Source organism: Oculina patagonica, chromosome 9 (genome assembly GCF_052425735.1).
Source record: "Oculina patagonica isolate OP01 chromosome 9, crgOcupat, whole genome shotgun sequence".
In the NCBI taxonomy this organism is placed as follows: domain Eukaryota; kingdom Metazoa; phylum Cnidaria; class Anthozoa; order Scleractinia; family Oculinidae; genus Oculina; species Oculina patagonica.
The window spans coordinates 27,986,497-28,003,996 of record NC_135766.1 but is presented as its reverse complement, the minus strand read 5'-3'; the positions used below and the strand labels follow the sequence as shown (position 1 = coordinate 28,003,996).

General features: G+C 43.6%; 1 protein-coding gene across 7 annotated transcripts in view; it reads left to right on the top strand.

The window, feature by feature from the left end:
- Positions 1-17,500, top strand: part of LOC144664608 (uncharacterized) — a 45,599-nt gene that overhangs the window by 8,894 nt on the left and 19,205 nt on the right. For 3 of the 7 annotated variants that reach the window (XM_078525740.1, XM_078525738.1, XM_078525736.1), the window contains one exon: positions 375-604. In XM_078525740.1, coding sequence (XP_078381866.1) covers positions 375-604 — 230 coding nt within the window. Of the gene's footprint in view, positions 1-374; positions 605-1,147; positions 3,397-4,144; positions 4,296-5,395; positions 6,136-6,268; positions 6,916-8,397; positions 13,303-13,919; positions 14,150-14,246; positions 14,781-15,470; positions 15,581-16,639; positions 16,897-16,975; positions 17,095-17,500 lie in introns of those variants that run through there. The other 4 variants (XM_078525741.1, XM_078525739.1, XM_078525734.1 and 1 more) reach the window with 4 other exon arrangements.

Here is a 17,500-nt window from a genome sequence, read left to right as displayed (position 1 = left end):
GTTTGAAAACAGGTAAATACGGACTTGTCGGCGCCACTTGTCAAAGCATTCGGCTCGGTTGCGGAACGTTTAAAATGAGGAAATACTCGCTTATTTGAGGATATGGAAATATATTTACACTCAGCAAAAGTCAGTTACCTATCCTTGCTCATACTTGCTCTTTAATATAAACGAAATTCCGCGAAAATAGAAACAATCCACCAAACCTTACCATAGGACTGTAACAGACTCCCAATTTGTAAGTTGCTCCCTTTTAGGAAGTTTGAGTATAATCTGTGCATTTTTCTAAAGGCTTTCTCTATAACTTACTACCAGAACAGAACATCCGTGCTTAGACAGTTTACATGTATGCCTATTCTGATTTTTCTCATCAGACCAAACCTAACCGGCAGTGTTCCTCAGAGGGGCACAGAAGGGGGTGCTCCCCAGAGGGGGGCACAAGCACAAGGGATTCACGTGCCAATGACGTCATCAGGATTAACAGCTAAGCGTGAAGAGCACACCTCTCAGGATAGTCTGTCTTCAAGTCCAAAATCAACAGACAGTCTGAATATGAGATCGTCTGGGGATAGGCCGAGGGAAAGACAACACTCCATGCAATCAGGTAATGAGATGTAAACTAGTGGTGTGGTTCGAGGCTTCAATAGGATTCATAACCTTGCCTATATCCCTTGCGATACCTGCAGTGTATAGGCCCTTCTTATTTTTATATGAAGCCACCGAGAGCAGTCCGAAAATTGTAATATATCAAACACGAGTGACAGTGTTTCATCGGGACATCCAAACACCGAGAAGAGAGTATTTTTGACAAAATTCGAGACATTTGGATAGCCGATGAAACACTATCTCGAGTGTTTGATATATCCTCTCAATCGAAACAAAAACAACGGGGTAAACGGAGAAATAAGATCGTAAAAATCTATGCTAATTAAGAACGGGTATCCAAAGCTCCTTCACGGTTATGATTTTCTTTTAGTTTGAGAAGCTCTGGGCAACCTCTCTGGGGCGTGGTTAGCGGGACGCACGCCCATTTACCATGAAATGATCTTTTGTTGGGAGAGAGTAGCATTGCATTTGTGCTTGAAAACATGTTACTTAATGTGAAATTTAGTGTGATTTGTTAATGTACGCGGCGTTTTCTTGACAGGTGTCCGGGACAGTTGTACAAGTGACATCTCCACTAAAGAACTGAACCAGTTTGAGGAGATTGAAGCCATGATCCTGGCCGGGAAGAGCGTTGAAACTCCTCGAAGGTTCGTAAAACCGAGTAAACTTCCCGATGCACCCTCGCAAGATGAAGAAGACGACCTCAACACGAGCGTCAGTAGCGAGGATATGAACAAGTTCAGACTGGAAGTTCTGCAGAGGCTCACAGAGGACAAGCTACGAGAGATCCCGGATGAAGTGGAGATGGAAGACGATGATGATCCTATCTTGCTCGCCCGCAATAATGCGGTCAGCAGCCCTAGAAATCCTCCAGAACAGCGCACGCTCCTTGAGGTATCTGAACCGGAAGTTCCCACAGATCAGCTGTCTCCTATAACTGAAGGAACAGAGCCTTGTCCTTCAGTGGTGTCCAATCCTAACTCGCATTCATCTCCTAATTCCACTGCGCCTAGCAGCCCGTGTTCACCTCTTGATGTTGCTCCGTTTATGCCCGCGTTTTTCACAACTTCGCCCGCAAACACGCTTGATAGAAAGAAACAGCGAACGAGTCTTAAGGACAGAGAAGATACTGAAAGGACTTTAGTCGCCGAGGAAGACGACAAATTCCCGAGCGATCCAGAATATAGCGCGACACCAAGATTTCAAACATTGCAACCTAACAAGGCTCGTGACTTTCCGTCCAAGAGTAAGTCATTTGAGCAGCTTGCGCGCGGTAGCTATACTGTAAGTCAGGTGTCCGTGGAGTCGGCTCAAGCGGCTGGTATTCCTGTGATCAACGCTAGCTCGGAAGAAATTCGTCCACGGGTGGACTCAGCGAGCAGTCAATCGGTGTATTCGGAACCTGGCGATGTTTTTCACAGTAGGAAACTTAGTCAGAAAGAAACAAATTCAAGTCGTGATCTGTCTGGTTTCAGACCGCTTGTCTTGTCCTCTGGCGGCGGTGAATCAAACGAGGCTTATCCAACTGAGGGTGTGGACGGGAGACGGGACTCGCTCGAGAGCTCGCCCGCACATTCGCCCGCTTTAACCCGCGGGAAACGGGACGATGCCCGACAAGAAGCTGCTTTTCGATCACGTGATATGACCGCGCAGGACAGCCCGGGCGATGTCGTGATATTTGAGCGCTCCTTGTCAAACTCGCACGGAGCTAAGGAAGACACTGCAAATGAGGATTTTAACTCTCAGACGAACGAAAGCGCGCAGAGAAATTCTACAACTGTCACCAGATCCAAGAAATCAGAAGCTTACGTGTTTGATTTTAATCAAGATGTTGTTCAACATTTTGAAAATGATTCTGTGGCACAAGACTTTAGAACTTACAAGAAAGGCAAGCAGGGTCGACCAGCTTTGGAAAGCAGTCTGCCACAGGAAAATCAAAGATTCCAAGGCTCACAGCAAGATGGTCACTTCGCTACATTCGGTAAAAATTCTTATAGTGATACACGGGAGCACAGGCCTCCCAGCCAACAGCGGACAAGTGCTGTTAGCCACGATTATGAAGAAAATCCTCCTGCAGGCGCAAATGTTAAAGATCTTCGAGAGTCTGACGGATTTACAACTTTTAGGAAAGATACAGCGCCAGAAAAGAATGACAGTACCGTATTAGCCGAGTCTAATGTTAAAGGCTTGGAACTGCGACAGTCGGACGGGTTTTCAACTTTCAGAAAAGAACCAGTGGCAGCAACATCAGATGATCTTTTAGCGCAGTACAATTCGTCTTCAGCTCATGGTCAGAGAGAGAACGAAGCAGATCAGTACGCCACTTTCGCCAAATCTGCCAAGAAACACGACAGTAGCCAGCATTACACTCGAGAAGAAATGCACCACCCTCCTCAACTTGAACCATCAACAGTCGTGGCTTCGAGATCTCATCCCAGCCAGGGAGGGGAAAGTGAGATCCACACTACCCCTAGAAGGGGAGAAGAGGAGCAGATTCGCGTTTCTGGTTCGTCCAATATCACCAGATCAAGAACTTTTCGAAAGAAACCCGACGGACAGATCATCGAAGACAATGATATGGCCACGGGTAGTAGTTCTCCTAGACATGACGATGAGAGTTCCTCAACAAACCGTGCCAGCACTCTTGCTGGACAGCAGACTGTCCACACACAGATCCGGGTTAGCCCAGAGGGAGCTGGAAACGATAATCCACACAGGATAAGCTGGACAGATGAGTCGGAGGCTGGGGCGAGACTGAGCAGACACCTCAATGCCAGTGTGGATAGATCGGTAAGGCGAAATATTATCTTTTATCCAAATACAGTTAAATCTCTCTAAAGCGGACACCTTCGGGACCGGCTCCAACTGTCCATCTTAGAGGGAGTTTAGTAACAGTAAAATGACTGAAAAACGGCAGGGACGGGACCAACACCAGGTGTCCGTCTTATGGAGATGTCCGTCTTATAGAGGTGTCCGTTAAGAGAGAGTTGACTGTATAGCAGTAAGGAATTAGAGAAGACTAAAAAAATACGCAACAAGGGTGGATGGGGGCAAAATGGTAGGGTGAAATGCATTACAGCATTGATGAATACTACAGATGATTGACAGATGTATGTTAATTCCTCACACGACCACTGAGTTGTCTTGTACGATTGCTGTGATTCATTTAAAATTCTAAGCGAATCTTGAACTTGAGATATCAAAAACTAGAGGCATTAATAAGATTGTCTTACCTAAGGTCAATACGACCAAGTATGGACTGAAGTCCGTAAGATTCTGGGCGGCGAACGCCTGGAGTCAACTGCCAGACGGAATAAGAACAATTACAACACTACAGGCCTTTCGCAATGCTGTGCGCAGCTAGATAGTTTCTTTTTATGAATTGAATTGAATTTAATAATTTTCGATTAATTAATTTTTCGTTCTGTATATACACATTTTTATTTATTTTCTCGGTATATTAGCATATGATTGCTAGGGACCTAGTCAGCCTCGGATAAATAAATTTTTATTGATTGATTAATTTTGTTTCTTTTAGCAGCAGGCCACCCAGGAGAGTCATGAAACAGGTAGTCCCAGGAGGCGTGGCAGCCCCAGACAGACAGGCCGCGGGAGCCCCGGGGCGAGGATCAGTTGGCTGACAGCAGCTAAGAGTGGTGTAGGAGGGCAAGTGATGTTGAATGACAAAGGTAAGAATAGCAGGGAGGGGACGGTGCGGAGTGTTGTTGCACATTATGTTGGCTGGTACTGGACAGTGGAGAAACATCGTACAAAGGTATTCAGGAGGCATGTCCCATATCAACCTAGTAAATGGCCCAGCTCACCACGAGTCTCTCGTAGCTCAGTTGGTAAGAGCGCCCAACTGGTATCTGGGAGGGCATGGGTTTAATTCCCGTCGGGGACTTCAGGATTCTTTCTTTGTCCCAAACTCGTGACATTTTGAACATTTTATCTTATCAAAGGAAATATTATTCACAAGTGACGTACATATATTTCGGTGTGGTTTGCCGTAAGATACCGCATTTCTGGCTGTCTGATCGGAAAGGTGGAATTTAGAAGAAAGGCAGGCTTTAGCATAGCTATAGCCTGCGTTGTAGCCGGACATGTCACAAAATCCTCGATATAGTCCGCGGTTTAGACTTTCTGTGACGCAGGCAATGAAATGATTATGGTAATAAATGATCCAACAGTGTACTGTAAAAATGAAACTATTGAGACTACATCCTTGAAACCCAGGGACATTTCATGGGAGTGAGTGGAAGTTTCAGCAGTATAAAATCACACACTTTTTTTGCTGGCAAGTTTTTCCATCTTTTAACTTATATTCTAACCCATTGTCTTCCCCATGGTCTCCGGAGATGAACAAACCTTAGTCTGAGAGGAAAAAAAAACTGGCTCTTTTTCACATCAGTGCTAAACAATCTTCCACATGTTATTCTGTTTACAGGAGCTTCCAAACCTCGCTAAGACACTAAGAAACTTTCATGCACAAATCGATTTAGGCCCTGTCTGCGCCGCTTTAAGGGGGCTCCGTCACGGGGATTTTGTATATTTTTGGTCTAAACTGTTCTGAAAGTATTGGTAGGCACCTAAACTCGTGAAAAACATAATCTTTGAGCATCTAAATAAAGATATAACCTTTATTTGTTATTTTTTTTTTGAGACGCGCAGAAACAACTTGAAAAGTTAAGCCTTAATTTTTCAAGTTGTAATCCAATTCCATCCTTGCCATCCGCCGCCAAAGACGTTTGTCAACAGTTTCAGTGCTCAAATATGGCAATTGTTAATAAAAGTATACCATTAATTTTTTGGTTTCCTACAAAACAGATAGATATTTTTGGCTTAAAATCCGCGACAAAGCCCCGTTAAGTCTAAAGCTTTGATCATAGTGAAGCCTGTGGGATAAACAGAAAATGACGTTGGATAACTCCCTCTTACCCCGGGCTCCTACCCATCCTATGGCAGAAAAATTTAGTCTTTTGGAAACGGATTTACGTCCAAAACAAATGCCTGACATGCCGCCAGGCGCTGGGGAATAACAGTGAAATAAATGACCTTTCAGTCTGGTTAAAATTAGACGCAATTTAAGGTGTGGAAATCCGGCTGTGATTTTGCATAATCCGTGTCGCTTCCGACTTTTATGAGGTGTGGCTGACAAATTAATTTTCCTCGGCAAGAAATCCTGAACATAATTTCCATATCACAACAATCGATTCTTTTACTGGATTACAGCCATTTATGACTTTGTCATTCGTTCGTCGGTGAGTTTCTGATCAGTTTTTCGCCTGGCGAATAACTAGTAGTATTTTTTATCGAAACATACGTTTGATTTCAGTTTTGTTATCCGCGCGTTACATTTGTAAGTTGTGTGACCGTGTTTTCGCGTGTACTCCATGACGTTCATCAGATACGCTTGACTGACTGGCGTTAAAAGCATTACATTGGTGTCGATATCTGTACGGTAAAGACGTTTTTCAAGCCGTATCTCCTCTGGATACAAAGAAATATCTTAAACCCCCGAAAAATAAGGTGAGTCCATCGACAGTCTTTTAACCATATTGATAAATAATATATGCATGATAACATAATTGTTGATACTAGCGCCTTCGCGCGGCGAGTTCTATAATTTGCATGTAATAACTGAATACATTAACTTGTTCGTCGTGGCACTGTATATAATTTTTGAGTGTTTTAATCGGATCTTGTGTTGTTTTTACCGGGCCGTGAACTTCAGTGATCTCTTAGGTGTCTTAGGAGTGGCTTACAGTGTAAGAACCGAAACGAAAACAAGCAAGGAAAACGCCAAATTTGTGAACAGCCGTGGATAGTCTACGTGTGTTTTTATAATGTACTCTTCGCTATCGCTTCGCTGTTTGTGTGGGAAATGTCGCTTGTACATTCAGCAGTGGTGATGTCATTCCCTAGGAACGAGATAGCCAGTGTCTGAGTCGATCGTCATATTTCAGAAATAGCCTTCCGCGGTTTATATTGAAGACTGCATTTGAAACGGCTGTTGTATTCGAAGCACCATGCAATCGACCGACAGCAAGACGTGATGTTATGGTCGGCAAATAACCTGGCGTGGTTTTCACCGCACTTGATTGGTGTTATCTCTTCAATCTTCGTGCTTTAACTCTTGACAGAATTCCTCTGAGAAATTCTACGAAAAACTGAGCGAACACGCTTCGTAGATCGCCAAATTATTCCACCAGAACGCCACCGGAAACTAGCGTGTTTATATTTCTGGTGCCTTTAGTGTTGAGTGTATCAAATCGTGGGAATCTGATGCTTTGTGGAACAGAATTCAAGGTAGATTAACAGATCTATATATTATTGTGTAGCTTTGTGTTCTAAACCTTCAGTTTCACATTATGACTTCGACGCTTAGCATGGGCTTAGGCAGATCTGAAATAATTGTTATCTTGAATGCATTACAGTGCATTATATCAGCGGGTTTTTTATTCCATATTTCGTGAGCAGAAAATTGCGAGCATATAAAAGTGTTCTGTTCTAATAAGACTCTTGTTTTTAAAACAGATCTTTGCTTAATTGCTTGTAATAGTTTCATATTCGACATGTCACGTAAATACTTGCGAAATCGTTCTTGGGGAAAATTAATATTTTCTGTTGGGCTGATATTGAATATTTATAATTATTAATACATTTAAAATTGTCATCGTATAGACTTGACACAGTCACTCACATTGTAACCAGGGAAGAGACATTTTGTTGTTGTTTAATTTTTCATTTTACTCACTGTTTACATAGGTAGTTTTGATGTATGTATTTTCTGTCAAAAACTAATCTTCCATCTTGTTTACATTTTGGGCATTTTTGTCTCTTCAGGGGTCGTTCGGCGCGTTTTGTGTAAATATTAAAATAATAAATGGCATTGACAGATGCTTTCTCAATATCTTTTTTACAGTATATTGTTTTTCAGTGTCACGAATATTTGACAGTAGATTCTGTTTGTTGTCTGCAAGCTCTGCCTTTTCACGTTCGATCATGTCAGTTTTGTAGACAAAAACAGACTTGTCTGCAGTCTAAATTTTTAAATTGAAGAAAATTATTCTGTAAGTTGCTATTATATTTCCATAATTAAGCGCAAATGGATAGTTTTATTCTTCGAAATTTCCATAACCTTTTGATCTAGCGTCTGCTCTGTGTGATAAAAATAGACTTTTTTAAAGTTACGAATATCACAAGTGATTATTTTGGTTGTCCATGGTTACTTGCTAGCATCAGCTACCTTAATTTAAAACAATATAGTTTAAATATAATACAGTAAATGGTTTAAACCCAGGAGTATCGGTGGGTCGTATAGTGTGATCGGGTGAGAGTAGTTCTGAAAAGAACTGTTGTTGGTGACTGACGTTTCGACAACCTGAGCGGAACTCATCTTCAGAGTCGAGTGAAAAGTTATTGTCAGTAATGTATTTATGAAATGAATCAAACATGGGAGTTGCAGATGAAAGTGTGAATTAGCAATAGATCCATATTTTTCAATTTTCTCGTTTTTCATGCTGGGTTTTACAGCTTTTTAAACTGCAAGGTAACTTCGATTAGCGAACAGCTTTCAATATTGAAGGTTTTGTATATCAGTTCTTACGCGCAAATTTACAAAAGTGACCAGCTCTCGCCTTTTATGCGCAGCAAGTTGTTGCCTTTTAAGCAAAGCGTTAGCTGATAGTATTGTTTTTATATTACATTAATTTTTGCTTATGTCTGCTATTTTCATTCTAGCTTTTCTAACTGTGAGATAATATATTTAAATATTATTTGATTTTGTAGGTTGCATGCAGAAAGACACTAGGACAGAGCCTTTTGCTGACGAATTGTCTGTTAATGGAAAACCGCGTTTCATAGCAAGAGCGGTTTTCCGCCCAAAACTGCGTCATGATGACGAAGCAGCCCCATGGAAGGGGCAAGAAAATGGGGCGAAGGTACCCGAAGAAGGGCTGAGAGCACTTACGCGTGGTGGTCCCTTTTCGCATGCCAATGGACACATGCCTTTTAATGGCTCAGAGTCGCAGATAAATGCTCCTTTGGATAATGAATCTAAATCATCTAAAGAGATATTTCGAAAAGAAGGTAACATGTTATCAAGTTGGACCACATCCGAGACTGACACAGATACGCGTGCAGGCGGAAGTATCCGTGACAGAATAGCGGCGCTGTCCGCGGCAGCTGGCGTAACACGGTTAAACGTGACACCAGGCAGGGAACAGTCGAAGATAACTTTAACTAAATCCGTCACGCAACCATCTGAGGACAAAACGCGCCGAGGTGTAAAAGCAGATTTATTCGCGGATGCTTCAAAATCAAGCAAAAATACAGAAAATCAACAGGAGCTGTCCCAAATCTCCGCGAAAAATGCTGTCGCATTCGACGTTGGATTTCAAAATACACCTAAAAATCGATCTCCGCCTCGTGTTTTGTCAAGATTTAAACCTAGCAATCTGGAAGGAAAGGACGAGGCACTTGTTTCTGAATCGCAGCTTGTAAGTAGCAGTGAGATCGGGGCCGTGCAGGACAAATCTATAGCGTTTGCGCTGAGCTTTGATGATGAACCGCGTTCGAAACGCGCCAAAGATGAACCAGTTTTACTGCAGTCGCCGTTCAAGGCTTTTAAATCGCGTTCAAACCTCAGGCGCCAACAAAAAGCCAAGCCCTGTCAGCCCCAAGGTACACAACCTACTTCGACGTCGAAAGTTAGTGAGAGAGGTTTTCTGGTCTCCTCGCCGAAAGATGATTCAAAACCCAACCGCGATGTCTTTGCAAAGAGCGATAAATCCGCAGATACATCAACTAATGTAAAAACAGCGCAGAAACAGTATGAGATTTCTTTTGCTGCAGACAAACAATTTACGGAGAAAGCAGCAAACGGAGAATTACCTGTTGAAACTGCTTCGGGCAATGTTAAATCAACGCAGGAGGATTGTAAAGATAAGAGCGATTTTAAAGTACCGCAGCTGCTAAAACGAAACACTTTTACTTTAGAGACAGTTTCCAACGAAGGCTTACCAATCGTTAAGGTATTAAACGATCTTGCTAGTAAAGAAGAATCTAATCAAGGGACAGTTTTACCGTCGAGCGACCACGTCCCAAAACGTAGTACTTTCACCTTAGATTCTGTATCCCAGTCCATAGAGACTGCTAGTAGCGAAGGATTGCCTGTGTCCGATGTACTGAACGATCTGGCGAACAAGGAGGAATTTAAACAAAGCAAACTGCAGTCGGATGTTGATACTTCCTCGCTACCAGTGAGTGAAAACTCGCAGAAGCGAAGTACGTTCACTTTAGATAGCGTGTCTCAAGAAATAGATAACGCGATTAGACGAGAAGGATTAATGGCTGACGGTTTACAAGAAGCGGCCAAGAGTGAAGAGGAAAATTCTCTTCAGAATAAAACTGTCGCTGTTGATACTGAAACAAGAGAAGATTTACCATTGGAAATGAAACACGAATCTTCAGAGAAGCGATCGACTTACACGTTGGACGCAGTTTCGTCGTCTTTACAAAGTGGAGCTGAAGAAGGCTTGACTGCTACCGAGGTTTTATGCCAGCTCGCCAAACGTGAAGAATTGAAATCATCAAATTTGTCTGGTGTCGAAGACTCTCTAACGCAAATTGACTCGGTTCCAAAGCGTGGTACTTTCACCCTGGACACAGTGTCGCAGTCTTTAGAAGATGCTCAAAGCAAGGGCTTACCAACTGTAGATGTGCTAGATCAGCTAGCATCCAAACAAGAATCCAATCTGCCAGTAAATACACCTCCAGAGAACAACGCCAACTCGAAACCATCCCCGAATAGAGGGACATACACAATGGATACGGTTTCGCACGCTATAGAGGAAGCAGTGGAGAGAGGTGTTCCAGTATCTGTGACATTAAATCACTTAGCTCAGGAAGAAACACCTTTGCGGCGGTCCCCTGCGCATGGATATGACGATTCTTCCGCTGGCGAGGTTGCGCAAGGAACCAAAACCCACCTTGATCCCAGGCCACTGTCGCCCGACCATCGGGACGAGATCGAGGCTTCCTTTGAAGATGCTTTGGAGCAACTTGAGGATTGCCTGACTTTTGTATCGTTCCCATCGGCTTCTGATCGCGAACGACGATTTACTAATCGGAGGCAGTCGTCTCTTGATCACGAACGATCGTCTCCTGAGCGGGATCGATTGTCTCCTGATCGGGAACAATCGTGTTCTGATCGGGAACAATCGTGTTCTGATCGGGAACAGTCGTCTTCTCGTCGGGAACAATCGCAAGAGAAGCGTGGCACGTATAATCTGGACGACGTCGCGAACTCTGTTGAAGACGGTGTCAAAGACGGCGTTCCTGTGATTGTAACGTTAAAGGGTTTATCTAAAACAAGGACTCTTCCCAAGGACGACGTTGAAAAGACTCAACTGTCTGATAAAAGAAGAGGAACTTACACGCTGGATGAAGTTTCTCTTTCGCTGCAGACTGCATCACAACAGGGCATTCCTGTTGTGGAAGCTTTGAAGAACATGACAAGAGCTGACGAGCCAGCAGGAGGGACTGGAGAGAGTGCACAGAAACGAGGCACCTACACCCTGGATCAAGTGTCAAAGTCCCTAGAGCACGCTGAGAAAACTGGAATACCTGTTGTTGAAGCCCTAGAGTCTCTATCAAAAGGAAAACCAGCGAGTCCACTTAGACTTAAAATCCCTGAAAGAAGTCCAGAAAACCGAGGAACATACACTCTAGATGAAGTGAGTCATACGTTAGAAAAAGCGAAACAGAAAGGCCTTCCTGTTGTGGATGCGTTAGGACAAATGACAGCGTCTAAAGATGTTTCTTTTAGACAGACACCAGATGCTGTTCATCGAAGACAAGAAAAACTGGTCAACAGAAAGACTTATGCTCTGGCGAGTCCGTTGGAGACGATTGGAGAAGGAACAAAGCTGCGTTTGTACGATGGGAGCCAAAGGCAGATGATGTCACCGCTGAGTTTACACATTAAAACAAAAGAAATAACCGCATCAAAAGCAAACAGCAATGAAAACAAGGCTAGAGGTTTAGGTGTTGTACAAAAGTTAGATTTCTTGACTTCAGCGTGCGAGCTTTTGTTGCAGGCAAATGCTAAGGAGATTTCAAAAGATCAACAGCAGACTGCCTCGCTTCCGGAGAATACTCGGAACAATCCGACGACGGACGAATCTGTGCGAAGATCGCACGAAATTCATCCTGATTTCAAATCCATTACTGATGGCAGTCAAACCGAGCGTCGTACATACTCTTTAGACAGCGTCTCACAGTCTATTGACGATGCAAAAGCAGCAGGAATTCCAATCGTAGATGCGCTTAAAACTGTAACATCTGTTGCAAAAACTGGTACAACGCGGAGGAGTAATCTAAAGCGTCTCAACTCCAAATCTGATTCAGAACTCATCAACGAAGGTAGCGAGAAACAGTCATCTAAGAGGTACACTCATTCGCTAGAGGACATGCCCAGAACACTTGAAGACGCCAAGAAGGCGGGAATACCTGTTATTCAAGCACTGGATCAACTCACTAATGAACTCGCAGAGTTCTCAAGAACTGCATTGGGTGGAGACATTCAGACAGTGTCTTTAGACAAAGATAACCGGAAACGAAAACGTCATTCGGAAACACCTATCGGCCATCTTAAACCAACACGAGAGCAATCGCCTAACCCCTCACCCCATGGGTCACCTTACCCCCCTCCCATACGGAAAGCCTATTCGCTAGATGACGTCGCCTTTGCTGTGCAGCAGGCGTTTCAATCTGGTACGTCTTTAAATGACTTCCTGGACAGCTTTGCTACTGAAAAGCCTGTTGAACCGGTTTCGTCTTCCCGGGACGTTAGACCACGGTCTGCCGATTCCGGTTTTCTATCGTCGCTGTCTGATTATGATATCTCTTCGCATAGTTTTGAGTCTTCGCGCAACCGAAGCAACACGTTCATTCTTGATAGCTCTAACGAAGAGCTGGATTTAGCAAAAATTGTGGGTTCACAAGTGAAGCAGGACACAATTCATGCCGCAAACACGACGCAGTCTCCAATGGTCGACCAGGATGAGAACCGCAGAACGTTTACGCTAGACTACGTGAGCGGCTCGGTGGAACGCGAGTTATCACGTGGTATACCTGTAATCGAGGCTCTGGAAAAATTGTCATTGAACAGTGCTGGGCTAAAAACAGATCATGCTAAAGAGATCGAATGCAAAGAAAACGAAAAGAATGTTTTCACAGAAATTCCGGACAAAACGCTTGAAAAACCTTCTACTTCACGGAAAAAGAAGTCGCCACCAAAACCAAAACGCCAGATATCCAAGAAATCGAACTCACAGCAATTAAACTCTGATGCATTAGTCGTTGAGTTTTTTTCTTCAAATGGTCCACAACAACCGAACATGTCGAAATTTCAAATTGTTAACAAAGTTGAAGAGGTTAACGTCATCAATAACGAAGCAAACGTCGCCAATCCTGAAAAAGATATCAAAAGCACGGAACCCTCTAGGGACCCTGAATCGGCGGAGCTCAAAACTGATGCAAACACTGCACCTCCCCGCGGACGAGCCACGTGGCGCCCTAGTGGTAGTGTGTTAGATAAGATCGCGAGTCTAATGGACGCCGCAGATGATTGTGGGATGTCTCCTTCTGATGTTCTTAGTCAAGTATCTGACTTGCCTTGTGACGCTGAAGGTTGGTTCAATAATGATAAATTCTCTACTCCCGGGAGAGGACAAGTTCATTTTTATAGAATGTTTAAAAATAAACAGAACCACATAAAAGCACAGCTCAATAGCTTTCATTTGAATGGTCACACACTAGGGTTTCATCTACAGATTTTAAAGTTAGAGACACCTTGTACAGCAAATCAAACACTACCACATGAAAGTACCGCTCAATAGCTTTCATTTGAATGGTCATCCACAGACTTTAAAGTTAGAACCATCGTCATGAACGAACTGCTCAATAGCATTTACTTGAATGGTCACACACTTGGGTTTTATCCACAGACTCAAAAGTTAAAACCACCTTGTACAGCATAATAAACAGTACCACGTGAAAGAACTGCTCATTTAAATAGTCATGCATTTTATCAACAGAATCCACAAGGTTATCCTAGAAAAATGCTTCGAATTGATTTCATTTTTTTTGTAAACTCGACGATCTCCTCTTACTGCAGCCAGAAGCCTCTCCTGTTCAGTACCAGCCTTCACTTTGTGCAAAGTAACACGACCTTGCCTTGTGTGACGCTTAATTACACGTTGCGTGACACTGCATTTTGTAACGACTAACAAGGTCTTGTGTTTTAGGTGAAATCGAAGAGACGCCAGACGCAGTTGAAGATGAAAAGGCCGTGACGTCACAGATGGCTTACTTGCGCATGCAACTGGAGGAAAAGCGGCGTCATATCGAGGCAGAAAAACACCGCGCCCAGGCCGAGTGGGAAGATCAGCGACGGAGACTGGGGCAGACTGCGTTTTGGTATGTCATGGGAAAGGCTCAAGGAGGTCAGAACGTCGGAGAAGGAACTGGGCCTGAGGTGAGAAGTTTGCTTATCATCGTAAAATAAAAATATCTTGTGGTTAAGTTGTCCTAGATTTCAGTTGCTAAGATGTTAATGTAATTTTCTTTGTTAGGTGGCCCACTCGGACAATCCTCCTGTCCACGATAAACCGAGAAATCCTGTGGCTGAGTTTCCCAATCAACCCTCCCCTCCCATTGCTTGGTCGTCCCCAGCTAACTCTCCACAACCTGCGTCCGTCTCTAAGCCCAGTCCCTCCAGTGGATCTCAGTTTGAAACTCGTGAATTCCGTCTTTCTGATTACCCGCCTGGTGATGGTCTGGGTACTAATCAGGATACAGCGCGCCCGTCATCCCAACCAGCGGTCGAAGTCGGTTCCAGGCCCACACCAGTGCCACCACGCCCGTCCTCGCACGATCCAGCGGCTTCCCGCTACACGGCTCCCGTGCGAAAATGTTGGGATGTAGATGTTGCTCAAGTACGCACTCCACCCCCCTTGGTGCAACCGGACACGACTTCAATGAGTACGGACACCAAGCAAGAAAACCCTCCGGGAGGTGGTGCGAGAGAAATTGAGGTGGATATTCAGACCCCTAACAAGAGAGGATTAGCAATGTTTATTGGTGAGGACGCAAGCCCCGCAGCACAGGTAAACTGTTGTGTACTTTTCGCCTCCCATTTTTTTTGGAAAAATTGCAGGTGATTAGTAATGCTTTTACTTGCACAGAGGTGAACTCAGTGGCCTAATGGTTAGTGCGCTGGACTCGGATCTAGTGGTCCGGGTACGAGCCCTAGCTGAGGTCATTGTGTTGTGTTCTTGGGCAAGACACTTTTCTTTCATAGTGCCTATATCCTCCAAGGTGTATGAATGAGTATCAGCGAATTAATGCTGGGGCGGTAACCCTGCGATGGACTAGCATCCCATCCAGGGGGAGTAGAAATACTCCTAGTTGCTTAATGCTACAGTAACGGGGAAAAGCTCCGGCGGTATGGGCCACTTGGCTTGACACAGACTCTACCTTCACTTCCACATACGATATAAGTTGTTAGATATGATTTGGTCTTAAAATTTGAATGATTTCTCCAGAAAAAGGTTTAAAGCAAAGAAACCAAAACGGAACACGGAAGCTCAAAGACCAAACGTATAATTGTGATCACATTTATTTTCTCCATACAATATCGATACGTCATCAAGCAGGCAGGTGATGAGAATTTAGAAAAACATCAACTAGGAGATAAGTCTTGATTAACCACCAAGTTCTCACAACCATATTAAAAGAAATGTATGGAAATCAGTCGGGAGAATTCAAATTTAGATCTCTTTTTTTTGCATATGTAGGGCTTGACTCCAGAGCAAGAACGTAAGCGAGAGAAGTTTATGAGGTTGAGACAGAAGAAACAAGAGGAGGATAAAACTCGAAAAGAAGCAGAAATGGAGAAAAAGAGAAGGTTAGTCACACTGTAACAAGTTAATATGTTGAATCTGGGATTGGAAAAATTTACTTCTATTGTAAGCGACTTGTTGGCTTCGCGTTTTTTTGCGTCAAAATTTGTAACATGATTTTCGTCACTTAAGAACCGGCCAACATTGCAGGCACAGTAATTCTCAGATCTTGTTTTCAATCCTCAGTGGTGTTTTGCTTCTTTTATGTTAGGGACGGACCATTATTTTCTTGGAGGGGGGGGGGGGAATGAAACATTTTTCTCTGCAAACTTTTTTTTTTAGTTCATACACCTCTGCAAACATTTTTTTCGAAATTCGAACTATTTTTTGTTATACGTATCGTGTTTGCAAACAATTTATTTTGTCTTTTTAGGCCCTGCAAACAATTTTTTCAATATTTTTCATCCCCCCCCCCCCTCCACAAAAATAATGGTCAGTCCCTTAGTGTATTTTTTTACTTAGAACGAATCATTGCTGCGCTTTAAAAAAAAAACGCAATCAGAGTTTGTTAAATGTGCCTTGACACAAGAAAGCCATACAAGGGAAGGGAGACAAGGGGCGGGAGGCAGAGAGAATAGGGGCGGGAGGGATCCGGAAGTCGAGAGAAGAGAGTGCGGGAAGCGGGGATCTCAAAGTGGCGGGAACCGAGAGAAATTGACGTACAGTAATTTTCTCAACTTTTCGTAATGTTTTGCGATAGAAATAGCATAAAGAAACGTGAACCACTAAGAAGGGGGGGGGGGACCTGGAGTAAAAAGTACGGGAGGCGGCAAGTACAGACGCCCCCCCCCCCCCCCACCCACATATAAGTTGCTGAGATCAGCTCGCAACGTTTTCGTTTCAGCGAGCATTACAAGGGGTAGAGTGAAGTTCTATTTGTCTTGTTGCGGCAACAAACCCTTCACCGAAATCTTTTTTTTTTAGTTTTATGTGATAACTTGGTTGTGTTGCGCGAAGCAACGTCTCGGGAAAGTTGTCTTGCCGTGGCGTTATAAAATTGCGAGGCAAGTTGTACAAAACATTGCATAACGTAACAGCGGCTAAAAACGTTTTGCTTTTCACAGGAAAGAAGAAAAACAACGCGAGAAAGAAATGCTTCAAAAAATGGAAGAGGAACGATTACGTCACGAAGAAGTGGAACGACAAAAAGCCGAGCAGGAACTGAGGATGAGAGAGGCCCAGGCCACCGCACGAGTCCCAGACTCTTACACAACTTACCGCCGCCCGGGGCCTCGGCAACATGTTTATGACGTCGATGATGACGCTAACAGTTATTTCGTTCCAGCTCCCGCGCAGCCCTCTGGTTTCGCGGAATTCAGTGGTATGTATGACTTGTCGTAGAGTTTTGAGATTCCCTTGATTTAAAACTAAAATTTCCATGTTTGTTTATTTGTTTTTAGGGCCACAGTGCTATGTAAAGCCGAGCGGGAAGTCGAACAGGAAAATCATCGTGAACGCTATTTCTCATGTGTGTCTATCGGGAACAGTTAACCAGGATCAGAAAGAAAAATGTTTACAGGTTTGTGGGAGTGGTGTCCCTGTGCCACATGACTTGTTCTTTCTTGTTTATAGATACGATATTTGTAGGTGTCCATTCCGTTTTCTCTATGTATTTTCATCCCCTCTCCCTCTCTCTAGTCTTCTTCCCAGCCTTTTTTTGTGATGTCACGCAACGCCTTTTTTTTTGGGGGGGGGGGGAGGTTGCGTGACATCCCATAAAACGGCTGGGAAGTGACTACCCTCCCTCTGTCAAGAAAAAAAGGGAAAAAACAACTTGACAAGCTGTTGGCAAGTTTTGATGTCCCAATACTTCCTTTTTAAGTGAGTAAAACACTAGTCTTTTTTCAAATGGGTCAGTAAAAGAAACTTTTTTTTAATGGGTGTGTTATGTCGAAACTTTGATCTCGTTTCTTGCGGTCGGGTTT